Raw genomic sequence first — 17,502 nt, 5'->3', positions numbered from 1 at the left:
GTTCAGAGTGGAAACTAGGAAAGGGGATAACATTTGAAATGTAAATAAAGAAAATATCAAATTTTAAAAAAAGAAAAACACATACACAAAAAAAAAAAAACAAAAAGAAAAGTGAATCATTATTTTCTCTTTTATTTTAATCTCTTTTTCTAGGTTTTCACACCCATGGAGGATGAACTGGAAGTTGATTTTACCAAGGAACAAAACAGGAAATAAAAAGAATTTTCAAAGGTAAACTTGCTTTTTCAAATAGGTTTGCAGTCTCCACCATGGGGACTGGCACGTCTCCCAGCTCCATCCTACCTTTTATCCATCTCTCATGACCTCCAATCCATGAAGAGAGGTATAGTGTCAAAACAGACACTTGCTCTGGGTTCCTGCTCTCAACCCTGACCTGTCCCAATAGCAGGAGCCCCCCATACTTTGTGGATGGATTTGTTAAACTGTTGTCTAAGTTCGAAGGACTACTTTGCCTGGCTGTTCACCAAAGACCTCCTACTCAGTCTCTCTGTAAGTATATGGGATAAACATCTTCAGCTCACCCTCAACCTCCTCACATCTGCATACAAGGACAGCATTTGTCCAACGCTGACATACTGGCTCTCAAACCACAGTCCTGGGTACGCCTAGGTTGCTAGGTCACTGGCAGAGAAAGGGTTTCGTCAAATGATCCTCATTAGGTTGCTAACTGCTTCTCCTTTCCTCACTCCTTTACAAGTGAGCAAGGCTGCATAGCTCGGGTCACAATAGACTGAATGCAGCAGCACACGTGGAAATCCACGTTAACGCGGGCATCTGTTAAAGCAGACCTCTCTGCTTTTAATATCCCAAACCATGTCAAAAAGCAAACTGGGGGTAAACGGGCATATTTGTCTTTGTGCTTCTGCATTCATAGTCTGTCACTGAAGGAAGTTAGGAAGGAACTCAGGCAGGTCAGGAACCTGGAGGCAGGAGCTGATGCAGAGGCCAAGGAGGGGTTCTGCTCACTGGCTTGCACCCAATGGCTTGCTCAACCCTTTTTTTTTTTTTTTTTTTAATAGAACCGAGGACCACCAGCCCAGGGAAAGCACCACCCACAATTGTCTCGACTCTGCCCCATCAATCTCTTAAGAAAATTAATTTAGAAATGCTCTACAGGTTTGCCTATAACCCAATCTTGTGGAGACATTTTCTCGATATGGTCCCTTCCTCTCAGATGACTCTAGCCTGTGTCAAGTTGACATAAGATTAGCCAGCATAACTGGCTCCTTGTCAACTTGACACACAACACTTTTTGAGACATAACCTTTGCTCTGGGGGAGAGGGTCATCCCCAAGATCTCAGATTGATACATGTAACAAATACAGACAGATTTCAGACTTAAAAGTCCCTCAATCTTTAACAAGTCAAACACTTAACAGTTCAGTCTCAGGGGGAAAAAAAAAAAAAGCTTCTCCTAAAGTCCAAACTCTTTGAAAAATTCCAAGTCCCTCACCTGTGCCCTCTTATAGAGTCAAAACTAAGTTATACACTCTCTCATGCCAAGAGGGAAGATCCAGGGCACAGTCAGTGAACAAAGCAAAACCACACTCCAGTAGTGCAAATCGTTCAATGTCCAACATTTGAGATGCACTCATGGTCTTCTGGGTTCTTCAAGGAGCTTGGGTCACTTCTCCAGCTCTGCCCTTTACAGCACACTCAGCTTGTCTCCTAAGCTTTGGTCTGCTCCACTTCACTGCTGCTGCTGATGATGATGATGCTGCTGCTGCTGCTGCTGCTGATGATGATGATGATGATGATGATCCCACAGTAGTGGCATCTTGGAAGTGCTGGGACCTTCTACTACAACTGGGCTGCACAATCACCCATAGCTTCTGCTAGGCTCTCTTCACGGTGCAAAGCATCGACTTTTCTCCATGACCTCTTCAACCCTGGACCTTTAACTGCTACTGAGGCTGTATCATCCATCACCGATGGCCTCTCCTGACCTCTCACAGTGTCAAACCTCAGCTGCTTCCATGACCTCTTCATGCCTTCAAAAGCAATACCACCTGGGAGACTCTTACACATGACCATATTTGGCTGCCAGCATGAGGTACAACCTTGGCCACCTGTGAACACAGCTTACATGTGATGACTGAGAAAAACTCTTTACAGAAGCCTTCACCTCAATGATGCTGGACTCTTCTTAATCACAGCTTCTTCTTCAGCCCTTGCTGAACAGACACCACATATTCTTCACACAGCCCTGCCTCCATCGTCTGCTCTACTCCCGACATTCTTATCTTCGAAGCTCCTACAGAACAGTCCTCTGAGCTCTCAACACTCAATGGCTTTTCTAGTCCAAAGTTCCGAAATCTTTCCACAGCCCTCCCCAAAAGAATATTGTTAGGTCTGTCACAACACCCCACTATCCTGGTATTAATTTGTCTTGATTTAGGTTATTATTGCTAATCAAGTTGAAGAAAAAAGGGATTATTTGACTTTTGCTTGCACATCCATAGTTCATCACTGAAGGCAGTTAGGACAGGAGTTCAAACAGGACAGAGACCTGGAGGCAGGATCTGATGCAGAGACCATGGAAGAAAGATCCTTGCTGGCTTGCACCCCAGGGCTTTCTCAGCCTGCTTTTTTATAAAACCCAGGACCACCAGCCCAGGGATTGAACCACCCACAATGTGCAAGGCTCTCTCACATCAATCAGTAATTAAGAAAATGCTCTCAAGGCTTGCCTATAACCTAATCTTGTGGAGGCATTTTCTCAACTGAGGCTCCTTCCTCTCAGATGACTCTAGATTGTATCAAGTTGACATAATTGCCCAGCATAGGGGAACTCTCACACACAGCTTTGTATCCTACTGTCTTAGACAATGTTCTGTTGCTGTGAAGCAACACCATGACCAAGGCATTTTACTGGGGCCTTGCTTCCAGTCTCAGAGAGATTTAGTTCATTATCATCAGAGTGAGGAGCATGGTACCTGGCATGGCAGATATGATGCTGGAAAAGCAACTGAGAGCTACAACCTGATCCACTGGCAGAGAGAGATGGACTTGAGATGGCTTAGGCTTTTGGAACCTCAAAGCCCACTCCTAGTGACACACTTCCTCCAACAAGGCCACACCTACTCCAACAAGGCTATACCTTGATCCTTCTAATCCTTTCAAATTGTGCCACTTCCTGATGAATAACCATTCAAATATATGTGCCTATGGGGGCCATTCTTATTCAAACCACTACAATTGCATAAAGCAGAGGACTTGGGAGCCCCTAATGTAATCTTGTGTACCTTTAATCCTACAACCCCACAAGACTGTTTCTATAGGGAGCATCACCAGCACTGTCTCTTCTACCTCATTCTACCCCAACACATACACACATACAATAGTAAAAAACAAACTCTCAGAACTATGTATTTTGCCCAGAGTCTACATACTTAAAAACCTCAATTATCTATCTCTGGTAGTCTTTTCCCCTTTTTGAGAGATACCTCTTAAAACATTCACAAACTCTATACTCTAACCAAGCTCTAACAACCCTTCTACTTTACCTTCATTGTGCATTTATATTCACATGACCCATAATTCTGATACTCTTATCTCAAACTATCCAACTGCAAAGTCCCATTTGAAATCCACCTTCAGGACTTGACATTGTCATATTCATCCCTTTGCCGATAACCCCACACTCATTTTATTTATCTGTTTAGCATTTATGACAACTTTCTTATGATATTATCTGTCCCCCAAAAATACATGTTTTTAATCAGATCATAGACATCTAGAGAGAACAGACTTCTTACATATTTTTCAGCCACTACCAAGGCATTGGACATCAAGAGGTTCATGAAGGGAAATTAAAAGCTAGCACATATATGTGAATAGAGTTCTGAGACATGTGGATCAAGACTCCTTTAATCAGGACTTCTGAATAGATTATTTTTAAAGGCATAAATTTTATGTTCATTCTACATAAATTTCCCAGGATCACCTCAGTGCTTCTCAAATAAATTAATACAGACACCACTGTTTCCAAGTCTGTCAAAAAAAAAAAAAAAGCCATAGCTATGAAGTATGGAGAAAAACATCTACATCTAAATAAAGAGAAAATCCTGGAAGCTTCAGAAATTAAATATAATAGTCTCATTATTTCTTTCAACTCAGACAAGACTGACTAAGACAAGAGGACAAAAAGTGAAATGAGAAAGTGGTGGGTGTGAGGGCATTAATCACAGGGTGGCTTACATCATACCCCTCACAAGACAACATGCCTCACTTCCTTATCTGACTTCGTACCCACTGCAATCCCATAAAGTGGCTACATTTTCTTCATCCATTACACTGAAGAGAGCACTGGAGTTTAGAGAAATCAAACAAAAGACATTTAGGTTACTATGACAGGACCTATGTACATTATATATGAGAAAGAGAGAGGAAGAATGGTGGAGGAAGGAGAGGAGAGGCAGGGGAGGGAAGAGGAGGAACAGAGAATAATGCCCAGGTTCTTGCCTCGTATAGTGACTGTAATGCCTAGCACTGATGGGGAGAAAACAAGGTTTTCCATTTTCTGATGGAGAAATGGAGTGGGTAAATTCAATCTGAGGCAAGTGTAGATGTGTGAAGTTTGGAAATGGAGCAGAGTTGCCCTTAATGTCCAAGAGTGAATCCCAAGAGAAAAATACATACCAATGCAACTCAGGTAGGAAATATGTACAAATACTGAGAGATATGCATAGAGATCAATATAATTGAGAAAGCATATAGACTCAAAAGATTGGCCTGAGGAATTCTGAGGACCACAGCATTGAAAGACGGAGGAAAAGGTCATTAAACATTGAAACCCTAACAGCAATGTAATGTCTGCAAGAAAGGAAAGGGTGGGTCTCAAGGAGGTCATAATGGGCACCATAAAAATCTACAGAAAGGTAAGCCAGGAGACACATCCATTGTGTTTAACAACATCAAGGTCCAGGTGACCTTGTGGAGAAAAATTTCACGGAAGTGGTGGGAGACATCCGACCATAGTGTGTTGAGGGGTATCTGAGAAATAAGGAAATGGTGGAGGTGCTCATGCAATTCCTAATCCAGTTATACACATACAAGGAGGCACCAAACCCAGGCAATCCTCAGGGGATGCTTGGCAGAGCTGCCTAGCCAACACAGCATCTGCTTCAGATCAACAAGGGAAAAGAACTGAGAGGCAAAGTTGAAAGACCCATCTCCCCAGAGGACTGTGAGAACCAACGGGATGGTACAGAAGGAAGCATTAAGGACAATGGCTGGCACATAAGATGCACTCCTCAAATGCTAGCCATTGTTCCTATTAGAATAATAGGAATTCGATGCTTCCTGCTACAGTGAAGACACTGCCCACATTTACTTTGATGGTGCTCATCCCAAGATCAAGAACAGAGCCAGTGACTGTGTCTCATATTAATAGACGCAGAAGTGGCATGTACTGAATCCTGAACACATCTCTTGAAGAAAACCATAACCCACCATGCTTCCATACACAAACCCAGTGATCTAGTAGCACTGACGCCATGGAATCTTGAATGGAAGGGTCTGTGTGCCATGCAACACATGATTAATTTATGGGGCACATGATCTATCTCTCATCTCAGAATCAAACTTCTGACTTTACTGTCCAGTCTGAAGCCTGGGCTAATGTTTTCCTTTCCTGTCCAGAAAGAGCCATGTGTTTCTTTTCTTCCCTGTGAGACTGAAATGGCTGTTTTCTTCTTTTTCTTCCAACTAATAAGTTTCGACTGAACTAAGAGGGCCCTGGATTCTTTGGCTTGCAAAACCCATATCAAAATTTTCATGGCTTTAGAAGTAGATCTAAGCTTAAATACCACAATCTAATCAATTTCTAGAAGCACAATATGGACTCTCATGCCACTCATATTTTAGTAATGGTGTGAAGTTTAGAAAGACAATAGAGCAGAGCCAATGCCTAAATATAGCCTGAGAAGTTCTCTGTAAGGGAAGGAATAATTCCAATATGTGTTCAAGTACTCTGTTTCTTTCACTAGAGTCTATGCCTAGGTTGATGTCTTCAGAAACTTAGTACCAGAGTTTGATGAAGGGAAGTAGAGTGCTAGAGCTGTTCTCCAAACAAAAGTCACAGGGACTAAAGTCACCAGGCTGGCATACTTCTCTGTGAATTCTTTATTTCACTAATCCTTGTTATCTTTTCACAGCCATACCTTCCTCTATCAACTGAAGGATGCTAAGGTGTTGAGGTCCCCAGTGAGTAACAACTGTGTTATGGGTAATAAAATTATATCTGACAATAACTATGCACATGATTTGAGACAACCCCATGCTCAGCATTTTCCGAGCCTTATCTCTCTTACTATTCATTGTATGAAGTGGTAGGAGGGATAGAAATTTTGTTTTTATTGTTAGTGCATGTCACACACTGGGTACTTGAGGTCTGAAATGCTGCAGATGGACTGCATTGTTACAATTCAAATCACCTATCTTGCTCATTCTTTTGGACTCGAAAAGGTGAAAACTGGAATTAAAGAAGTAAGTTATTTGCCAGGACTAATATATTACTAAGTGACAGAATTTAAATTTTAGTCTGGGGTGGGTAGTAAGTGAATCTGACTCTAGATGCCACCCTGTTAACCATTATGCAACATTGTCTAAAATGGTTAGACATCCCAGGGACTCACCAGAAGGTTGACAAGGATGGGATACACTGAGCTAGGTTCAGGGAACTAAAATTGCCTCTGGGACTTGGTCTGAGCTCATTTATTTTAGGGGATTTATTTTTTTCTTTTATATATAACTATTCATTTAGGTTGGTATGTTTTTTAGAAAACTCTGAAGCAATAATATTAAATTTTGGATTAACAATACATAACACTACTTTTCCGGTTAGCACCATTGATCATCAACTTTTGCTTTTGATCCCCTTAAACTTCAGGCCAAGAAAAATAACAGAGAATCTTTGGAAGGAGATAGAAACCGAATTAAATGAGGCTCCATTCTGAAGATTTTCTAAGCTCTCGGATCCCATCATCACAAAGGTAATTTGATGATAGTTTCATTCCTTTATAAATCTCAAGATTCCAGAAACACACTTGGCTACAAAATCAGGTGACTGGGAAACAGTCTGGAGAAGAAATTAATTAGCATCAATTAGAAACAGGAGTCTATTATTCAGTGAGTTAAAAATGGGAGAAGTCTGAAAATGGCATAGTTTCTAAGACTGTCTAGTGTAGCCAAACTTTTTTTTTAAATAAATGACCTAAAGACTAACTTTTCACAACTGGTAATGTGTGAACACTTGAGGAACACTGCCCTGTACCAAATTAACTTACAAATTCTAGCAACCAACCACACTTAGCTGCTGTCGCTGGAATTAATTTTTCTTGATGTATAGAGCATTCATTCATCCTTCTCAACTTTAGGCCCTATTTTCCATTCCTGTTTACGTTCTCTTTGGTTTTCCCCCAACTTCTATTACCACCAAAAGTAATTAATGATGTGGGATTCCAAAGTACATTGCATTTGAAGAAAACACACCAAAACTATAGTCATGGTTTAAAAGCTGCAGATTTCCTGATGGGAAAAATTAAACCCCTGCCTACTGCTCTCCTATATGTTGGGAAGAACCAGGAAGCAAGAATATAGCATGAAGCATGGAGAGTCTGGCTGCTACAAACCTTTCCCCTGCCTACTCTATTTGCAACATCCAAAGAGAAAAGATGGACTTCACTCTCCCTGTATTATAACAAAGAGCTCAGACTAGCCTCTTATCAGTGCTTTGTCGTATCAGAGTAAGTGACTCTATAGACATGCTCTGTTCACCTGCTTTCCCTCCTTGCTTCAACTTACTCCCCATTGCCTATGCACATCCACTCCCCACGGCAAGATGCAGTCAAGGACCACATAAAGGAAGATTTCTATTTGAATTTGCCAGAAGTGGAGCCGTTCTAAAGTTCACCATAAATGCTGGGCTGGAAGCCGTCCTGATAACATAGGTGTTTCTCTCATATTCAAGTCTAGCGATAGAAGAAAGAATTACTGCTCAAAGTGTCTCCAAGGGCAGAAAAAAAATCAATATATGAAATAAAATTTATGAAAATTTCATTCCATGAAAGGGAATTTCTGTAAATCTCTGGAAAAAAAAAAAAGCCAACATGTTTTTAAAAGTATGCACACAACTTAGATAGGCAGATGTTCCATTGATGTATATCTTTAAAACCGAAGCAGATAAGCAGGGCTAACTTAATTGTGACTCTTCCAAAGGCATTCCCGACCAAAAGGATACCTCTTCCTTCTAATTAAGAGTCCATGCTGTCCAGTAGCCTGGGAGCCATGTGTATGTGACCTTGTGATATGATTTGTATGCTTGCTATAGGGATTATTTAAACACTGTATCTTTTCTAATTGCATCACTTATTTAGTGTGTGTGCACACATAAGTTTTGGCTGTGTACTCTCAATTCAACATTTACATTTTTTTCATTAACAAACATGTCTTATCCGCCTTTCACTAGCCCCCATATATGACTGGGATGAGCTGCAGGTTTTCTTTTCTTTAACCCTCAGTGCGTGCGCACGCAAGCCACGGCACTCCTGTGGAATTCAGAGGACAATTTGCAGGAGTCAGTCTTCTCCTTCAGCCATGTGGACCCACAGAATCAGACCCAGGTCTGATTAGCCTCAGCTTCAAGTGCCTTTACCTGGTGACTCATCTCTCCAGACCAAGAACTGTGTGGCTTTGTCTCACACACTGACGTTCCACATCTATCCATCTAGTTACATAAGAAGGCCCCTACAGAGTAGAGGGAACAGCCATGGAGGACATAAGGACCTAAGTTCAATTCCAGAATTCATGTTTAGAAGAAGGGAGAGGAAGAGAAGGGGGAAGAAGATGAGGAAGAGGAGAAAGAAGAAGAAGAAGACCTGAGGGAAATACACAGACAAATCCTTCAGGCTTCCTTGCTAGCCAGTCTAGCCTCACAGGCAAGTTCCAGGCCAGTGAGAGAACCTGTCTCAGAAACAATATGGAAAAAGAAAAACTAAGGAATGACAGCTGAAGTCTTGTGCTGGCCTCTGTATGCACACCCCCACACACACACTTAAAACAGGGACCAGTCTTCCTTACTAGGTCCCTTGTAACCTTATGACTGTCCCTTTCATGTGACTAAGCAATGGGGCCAGACAACTGATGTCCATAGTCCAAAATATGAGGTAATGGTTTATCTACCTGGATAAAATGTTTTCTTGGGCTATAACAAAAATGTATGCACTACAGCAAAGTGTTTAAGGCTATCAGGGATTCTACCACTTACACCATTAGTCCTGGTACTTAATCTCTCTGTGCCATCTTCTGTAAGACAAAACATGGCACCTTTATTACAGGTCTGTTGTGATAACAAAATGTGATATTACAAGTAAAATAGTTAGAAGGGTTGTATAGCATAATGAACTATTAGAAACTCCCACTAAAATAACCTACCTTTTACACAAAAGGATCCACGTGACTCATGGGTTAGTGGGCAAAAGACATAGACTCGAGAGTTAGATATGGAAAGAGTGAAAAGCACCTTCCTCCTTAGTGGATTCCACTCACACCTGGTGCCTTGGCAAATGAAGCTCTTGACGTCACAGTCAAATGAATGAATCATGCAGGTCCCTCATCTTACCAAAGCCCGAAAGCACAGCATGTTGTGTGCAGTCACCTTAAGTGAGAGTGATGCACAGCATGTTGTGTGCGGTCACCTTGAGTGAGAGTGATGGGGTGAGAAGCAGGGAGCCCTCACCGAGGAGACTTAACAAGGAACCAGGCACCATCGTTCTGTATCCCACGCACGCATGGGCTCTCATGAGACTCAGCAGGTCAGAAGGCATTCCTATCATATCTCTACACAAAAAGGCCAAAGAAGAAAGGAACATGTGTTCTTCATCTCTTCCACCCATAGTCTTTGCTTCCTAGGCTGTCTCCCAATACTATCTATCATTGCCTTTACCTCAGGAAAAATATGTAATATGTGACAGTAAGCAATACATACAAGAAAACTGCGGGGACTAACACACATACATACACATGCCTCTTTTGCTATACGCTGCCAGCCTTGTTATCCATTAACCAGAGTCAGCAGTTATCTTTCTATGTCCAGAGACCTCTGGCTTCATAGGATCAAAGGATACTAAAGAAAAAGATTCAATAATTGCATGATCATTCCAGGCAAAAGACTGTAGGAACAGAAACGGGACCGAGCTCCCTGGTAGCATATTTGATCTATCATGTTTGATACCCCATACTGCAAATAAATAAGTACTGTTGAAGAGTATGCATTCTTGGGGGGGCTTTTGCATACTATCTGGGTAGAGAGCCTGTACTATTGCCTTCTGCTAGCTCCAGAGTGAAAGGATCAAAACAGCTTGTAAACTCCACGGCCTCCTCAGCCCCCACCTCCACTCACTCTGTGCATCCCTCGTTCTCACCCCGCCTCTGGAAATGAAGGTCTGCTCCTAACTCATTTCTGCTTGTATTCTCTAGTCAGAGGTATCATCAGAGCATGCGTTACAATCCTATGCACACGTGTTCTACCTGCTGCAATGGACCTCTAACTGTGGAAGTTCAGATTGCTGTCCTTCTTAACAAACTTCACAGGTTGATTCAAAAATATCCTAATGAAACCTTAGACAATGGAGAAGGTGGAGCATCCTCTAATCCCAACACTTGAGAGGGTGAGGCAGGAACCTCAGAAGTGTAAGGCCCTGAAGAAGTGAGACTCTGTTTCCAAAATGCCAAACCAAAAAAAATGTCTAATTCATGCATGGTATAAACCAGCTGCGATGTCAGCCCCTGAAGAAGTGCGTGGGTCACCCCGTCTGCTTGTTTAAATCCTCACTGGAGAGGACACTTCATGTGAGATACAGCCACATAAGGAGAAAAGCGTAATAACACAAATAAAATTATATACGTAGTGTGCTATGATTGTAAAGGATGAGGAGTTAGATCCAAAATAGAAAGAAGAGTCACAAATAGATAACAATCAGTGCAAAAGTGTAGGTCCTTCCTCACACTCCTGACTGGAGACAAAGGCCTGAAGGCCTAGTTTTACAGGGCTCCCGGCTTGTGCACCAATATGACAAATTCAAGGCCGGGACCAGGACTTGTTCACTCCAAAGCTGTGGATTTATCAGCTTCTCTGTCTTTGTTCAAGACTGACCAACTCCCAAATTGGAGGAGTGATATCCCTCCAAGACATCAAACTCTCCCCCCCCCTTCAAAGAGAGGGCAGATTTGGGGATCCCAAGTTCCCTCTGCCACGCCTCATCCTCCCTCCCAGTTCGACTCCACTTTACAGAGTGTACATTTCTCTGCGGGCTTTACTGGGGTGTGTTTCCTCGCCTCTAACAAAAGTCTTTCCTTGCTGGTGGATCCCGTCTGCTCTGTGGGAGATTTTCCCCCACCGCTATCTGGTGTGCTCAAGACTTTTTCTGATTTTTAACTTTTTTGCCCAGCAGAGAAAACAAACCTGAAAAAGATCCCTAGTTAGGAGCAATTGTATCAACTAAGATAGAGCCACACAGGAGAAAGCAATTCTTCCTAAGCTCTTGGCCAGACCTAAACGACTTCTCAGAGTGTAATGCCCAAACAGATTAAAAGACAGGCACCTCAGCATATGTGGGGATAAATGGTACCAAAGGGTAACTTAAAGGACGTACAGAGACACGGCACAGAAAAGCTGTTCATTCACCTTAAAACACATGAAGTTTGCGGACTATGCATACCTGAGCAGAGACACGGCACAGAAAAGCTGTTCATTCATCTTAAAACACCTGAAGTTTGTGGACTATGCATAGCTGAGCAGAGCCCAGCACCCTAGAGCCCCTGGGTTCCAAACTGCATAGAAGAGTGATATAATAAGCTCTGTATTAGCACTGTGTTTTATACAAGTTAGTAGAGGTTTCTGCGGAATGAATACGTAAATAACTGAAAGGAACAAGATAAATACCTTGCAAGAATTCAGAATATAGAGCAATCTTGGGTGACAGGATTTTTTTTTCCTTTTTGATTATTAGATATTTTCTTTATTTACATTTTAAATGCTATCCTGAAAGTTCCCTATACCCTCCCCCCGCCCTGCTCCCCTACCCACCCACTCCTACTTCTTGGCCCTGGCCTTCCCCTGTACTGTGGCTGGTGACAGGATTTTTAAGACAAGATTAGCTAGGCTTTTCTTTTTATTATTATTAGATATTTTCTTCATTTATATTTCAAATGCTATCCCAAAAGTCCTCTATACCGTCCCCCCTCCCTGCTCCCCAACCCACCCACTCCTACTTCTTGGCCCTGGCCTTCCCCTGTACCAGAGCATATGATCTTCGCAAGACCAAGGGCCCCTCTTCCCATTGATGACTGACTAGGCCATCCTCTGCTACATATGCAACTAGGGACGCAAGCTCTGGTGGGTACTGGTTAGTTCATATTGTTGTTCCACCTATAGGGTTGCAGACCCCTTTAGCTCCTTGGTTACTTTCTCTAGCTCCTTCATTGGAGGCCCTGTGTTCCATCCAATAGCTGACTGTACGCATCCACTTCTGTATTTGCCAGGCACTGGCATAGCCTCACAAGAGTAGCTAGACTTTTCTAAGATGTTTGTTTGGCTTGGAGAACTCCAGGGAAAGCAGACCTTTCTAGGTGGAAGCAGGAAAGCTCCAGAGAAGACACTGAGGAACGGCATACACAAACTCACAGAAGGGAAGAGCATTCAGTTCAGTGGGTGCCAAGTCTGATGAGGCACAAGGGGAGCAGAGCCAGTAATACCAGGCTCAAGACCTGGACTTCATTAGTGATACGGAGTTTATGGAGGGTTATTCAAAGAAAGCATACCACATTGCTTTAGGAAGATTGATTATAAATTCAAATAGTCTAAAAAACAGACTGTGGGCATCCCAATGATGTTGAGAATGTGAGAGGAACACATCTGATGCAGGAGATGGCAGGAAGATCCACAGGGAAGAGCTGGGGTCATGAAGCCCAAGTGGTGGGACCGTATGAAACAAGAGCCACTTCACCTACCCCTATCCCAGAACCTCAGGAATGTTTGAGTAGCGGTGTTCCTAGAACTCGGCCTAACCCTCCTGAAAAGGAGAGTGTCTCTTTTGCTTACCGGGTGTCCACATGAGAGAGTGTGGCAATGTGGTTCCTGAGAAGAGGAAATGATGGGGAAAGTAGAGAAACAGTGAGAGACCAGCGTGGAAACAAACAGAAGGCAGCCCCCTCAATCCACTCGATCTTCCTAGAGATTCTGATCTCTGGGGCTTCCTGTGTTCTGTATTTCCTGGAACAGATCATTCTGTGTGTCAGTCAAGGCGCACTCCAGAGCCGTTTGGCTACCTAAGCCCTCCTTCTCACAGAGTTTGTGTTGCTCTCCTACCTAACTCTTTTGACCCTCAATCAACTGTCATTAAAAAGCAAGATTGGAAACTGTGCTGTGCCCACTGAGAATGCCAGTCACCTCTGTTTCTCAAAGCAGCAAGGCAATGGGAGCCTTGAATACCAAAGACAGAGAAACGTTTCCAAACTTTCCATGTTCAGTCGTCTATTGCCTGAAAGAAGTTTATCCAACCGTTATCAAAGCCCTCATCCAAATGTCCAATTCTGTGGGCAAATCTTGTAGAATATTAAGAAATTTCTGGCCCACGGAAACCTTCTACTTCCTCAGGCTTTTCCAAAGTCAGATAATTCCATTTCTCACAGTAGGCTTTACATGGCGCTAGGCCTGTGCCCAGCAGAGAACTGCAGTAGCATTCTTTCAAGTATGAAGATGATAAAGGTCCTACATTTCAGATCTAATGGTTTAATGCTGGAGCACATGAGTGCCCTGGCAAGTCTATCTATCAATTACCAGCAAATTAATGGATTCTTTTAGAGCGGCATTTGCCATCATTTCACCGATGATTGCTGTTTTCATTAAGACTTCACAGAACAGCAAAGAGATGTTTGTTAAGCCTGATGAGTTCGGGAGTTTTTCTTGGCTTCTCTGTTTCCAAGCTAATTATGGGCTTCCTCCTGTCTCTTTTTGATACTCATAATGAGAATATACATGCAAATATGAGAATGAGAATAAAGGTTTCAACATATAATTTACCCATTGGGACATCTATCCTACATGCTTACAGGCATTATTTTACTATTAGTAAATGTAACCAGTTTGCCTAAATAGATTAGGTATACCCCTTACTTTCTTTCAAGGGAGCTTGGGGTCTTTGGCCTCTTTAAAACTCCAGACTCTGTGAGATAAGGCTATCGTTTAAGTCAACACAGTATGTGGGTTGCAGATACAGTCAGTCCCTAAGCTTCATTCCAAGCAAATGACCACACCTACCTAGAAACCAGTCAGTTCAGCTGCCCAGAAAAGACCTACAATGATATCTGCTTTATTTCAAAATACATCAGTAAAATATATGGACATTTCAGTATTTGCAACATGTAATTTCTCAAACATTAAATCAAATATAAAAACATACAAGAAATGAAACTTAAGGCAGTTTACATTTAAAAACTCAGCACGGGGCAGCACAAACTCCTTCTAGGTCAAAGAACGATCATATGTCACAGCATCTGAAAAGCTCTGCATCTTGAATCGTATACATTTTAACTAGTAAAAGATAGTAGTACCAGAAACAAAACCATGGGACTGGGGTCGGTAGCTTAGAGGTATAGTGCCTGACTTGCAAGCTAGACAAAATATGTCTAATTTAATCCCCAGGAAGGAAGGAAGGAAGGGACCTAACTATAAGGCTAATGAATGTTGAGGAATTTATCTGAGTAAAGTTTCCTTCATTGTAATCAAAGATCAGACTCTTTTTGGAAAACGCCACATTTCCAAAAGCAGAGTTGTAGAATACAGAATTTCCCAAACATCTTAGGAACAGAGACTTTTCTAGTAAACCCCCACTGCCCCAAAATGATAAACTATATATGAACTGGCAGAATGAAGCAGTGAATTACTTGCCCCCTCTAATGGCTTGCTGGGCTAGGTATTAGAACTTGCGGGTCTCCAACACCAGATGATAGCCCAAGCCCTGAGACAAGTGTGATGTTTAATTACTCTATAAAGCTCAAGCCTGTCCTTAAACCTAGTAAATGACTAGATACGCATGTACTGGAAAATGTATGTTTTGTTATTTTGAATGAATTTTAGAGTCAAACACATGACATGACATGACTAGAAATTAACTCCAACCCCAGGCTGCCACCAGCTGAATCAGTAATCACGCAGTGATCTGAGTCTTAAGGTGACCACAGTTTCCCCATCGGTAAGCTGTGCTGTTTCAGCCCTAATGGCCTTATGCAATATACACAAGAGTGTTTTTAAATGGGAGTGGTCACTCACCCTGAAGCTGATAAGGACCGCATGTGACAGGTTCCTACTGCTGAGTGCGTAAGTTAAGTAAATGGCTCTCTTTCCTTAAGATTTAAATATACCATTCCTATCTAAAGCTCATATCTTGGGTGAGTTTCCGCCCTCAACTACTTAATAGACCTATCAGTTTTTCTATAGATCAACAAGTCCTCTGGTAGCTCAACTTAGCATTTTGGCTTGCCAGATCTCTTAATGCCCATGCCCGGTGAACCAACCCGGTGAGGATCAAATGACCGCCTCAAACTTAAAAAACTTCACGAAATCCTTTCTCTGGTGCTACAGCTCTGGGGATGGGAATCTGCGGAAACTGCAGCGCTTGGGGCCACCCTTACCTGGTTGAAGTGCAGCTGGCCCAGGTCCAGCGCTCCCTGCTGGGATGCAGCCCCCAGACGCTCCAGCAGGCGCCCCAGCTGCGCGGCCGACAGGCTCCGGTTGGTGCCGAACACGCTCAGCACATCCTCACTGAAGGCGAGCTCCGGCCCCTCCGAGGGGCGTCCCAGGCTGGTGGCCGCCAGCAGCAGCAGCCCGGCCACTGTCCGGCCCGGAGTCATCGTGGAGCGCGCAGCTCCGGAGTTAGCTGATGCAGGAACCCACGCCGGTGCCCCAGTGTCGGTGCCCTTAGGGCGGGGGGGGGGGTCCGCCGGTCCCGCGTCACTGCCTGGCCCAGTTAGCGAGACGCTCCGTGCCCCCGCTCCTCTGCAGCCTCAGACCTTCGGGGCATTGAAGAGGTTAGCACAGCCAGGAGGGCGATAGGCAGTGTGGCCTCTCGGAGCCTCCTGCGGAGCCTGAGATAAAAGGAACAAAGGGGGACAGAGATAAAGGGCACTGGGTCAGCAGCCTGTGGGCCCCAGAACTCTGAGTGGCCAGAGTCTCGAACTCCGAGCCGGGCGTGGGGCCAGCTGCCCGGAGCCTGGTTTGCTGAAGCCCCAGGATTTGCTTACAGTGTGGTGACACTCGCTTGTCCCGGATATAAAGCCCCAACCACGCCACACTTCGGGGAACTAAATCCTCTCTGACTGTGCAACCCCAGCTCCTCTTCCTGTCTTGAGGCTTTATTTTCCCACCGCAGAAACGTGGAAGAGTCGGGACTGACGCCCCTAAACCCCTCAAGAATCTGCAGAGAAACACTCCCTCGGGGTCCCCAGGTTCCCGCGTCTTCACCCTCTCTGAACAACTGGCTGTGAGCTTGGCAAATTGAAACGGAGGAGTTGCTAGTCTCTCACCTCTACTGTCTATGTCGGTCCCTGAGGTTCAAATATATTCTCTCTCTCTCTCTCTCTCTCTCTCTCTCTCTCTCTCTCTCTCTCTCTCTCTCTCTCTCTCTCTCTCCTCTCTCTCTGTATCTCTCCTCTTTCTCTGAGAAACTCTGAGATCCGGCCCTGCACCCTTTAGAGATAAGAAGGGGAGGGAAGGTGTTGTCCCCGCCCCTGTAGCACGTGGTGTCACACTCCCCCAGGCTGATCTCCCAAGTGCGTCCACGCTGGGGCGCTTACCTCTCTGTCTGCCATCCCAGCCGCAGTGGTGCCTGCTCCCTGGAGCCCACCTCCACGGTGGGATCCCTAGCCCCCTTCCTGGTGTCCCGGCCCACTTTTTTGGTGACCTCCATGAAATCAGCTTCCTGCAACGGTGTCTAGAGCCCCTTGCATTGTCTCAAAAATGAACAGGAATTGGTTTTTTGCCTCACTTCTTAAAATCAGAGGAGAAAGAGGAAACCAAGTCAGTTGCAACTTGGTGGGCTAGCTGAGCCAGCAGGGTCCTTGCGGGCCCTTCCTGACGCCGCTCGGGATATCCGCAGATCACAAGGAATGTTTATTTGCTCAGACGAAGGTTCAAGAAAAGCTGAGTTGGGTGTCAGGTCAACAAGTTTGTGTAAAGTGAATGTGGTGTTTGGGGACAAAGGTTGTGTCCGGTGGATGAAACGATCCAGAGCTCGGCTGTCAGAAAAAGAATTCAAAGTGCTGGCCATGCCTTTCAGGATGGGTGTGTGTGTTTTACCCTCCTAAAACCAGCAAGTTTTAAAACAGGCAGACAGCTAACAGAAGAACAAGGAGGTGGAAGGAAAAAGAAAGTATTACAGTATTACTCATAAGAACTCTCCTCTCTCTCTCTCTTTCTCTCTC

The 17,502-nt window shown here is 43.8% G+C and overlaps 1 protein-coding gene across 2 annotated transcripts in view; it reads right to left on the bottom strand.

Moving 5' to 3' along the window:
• Nucleotides 1-16,750, bottom strand: part of Slc39a8 (solute carrier family 39 member 8) — a 68,808-nt gene extending 52,058 nt beyond the window's left edge. The window contains exons 1-2 of one of the 2 annotated variants that reach the window (XM_021196198.1): nucleotides 16,606-16,750; nucleotides 15,715-16,167 (exon numbers count right to left, since the gene is read on the bottom strand). In XM_021196198.1, coding sequence (XP_021051857.1) covers nucleotides 15,715-15,933 — 219 coding nt within the window. In that variant the 5' untranslated portion in view covers nucleotides 15,934-16,167; nucleotides 16,606-16,750. Of the gene's footprint in view, nucleotides 1-15,714; nucleotides 16,318-16,605 lie in introns of those variants that run through there. The other variant, XM_021196199.1, reaches the window with a different exon arrangement.
• Between the last annotated feature and the right edge of the window lie 752 nt (nucleotides 16,751-17,502).

Source organism: Mus pahari, chromosome 4 (genome assembly GCF_900095145.1).
Source record: "Mus pahari chromosome 4, PAHARI_EIJ_v1.1, whole genome shotgun sequence".
NCBI classification, from domain to species: Eukaryota; Metazoa; Chordata; class Mammalia; order Rodentia; family Muridae; genus Mus; species Mus pahari.
This window is presented reverse-complemented; position numbering and strand designations above follow the sequence as displayed.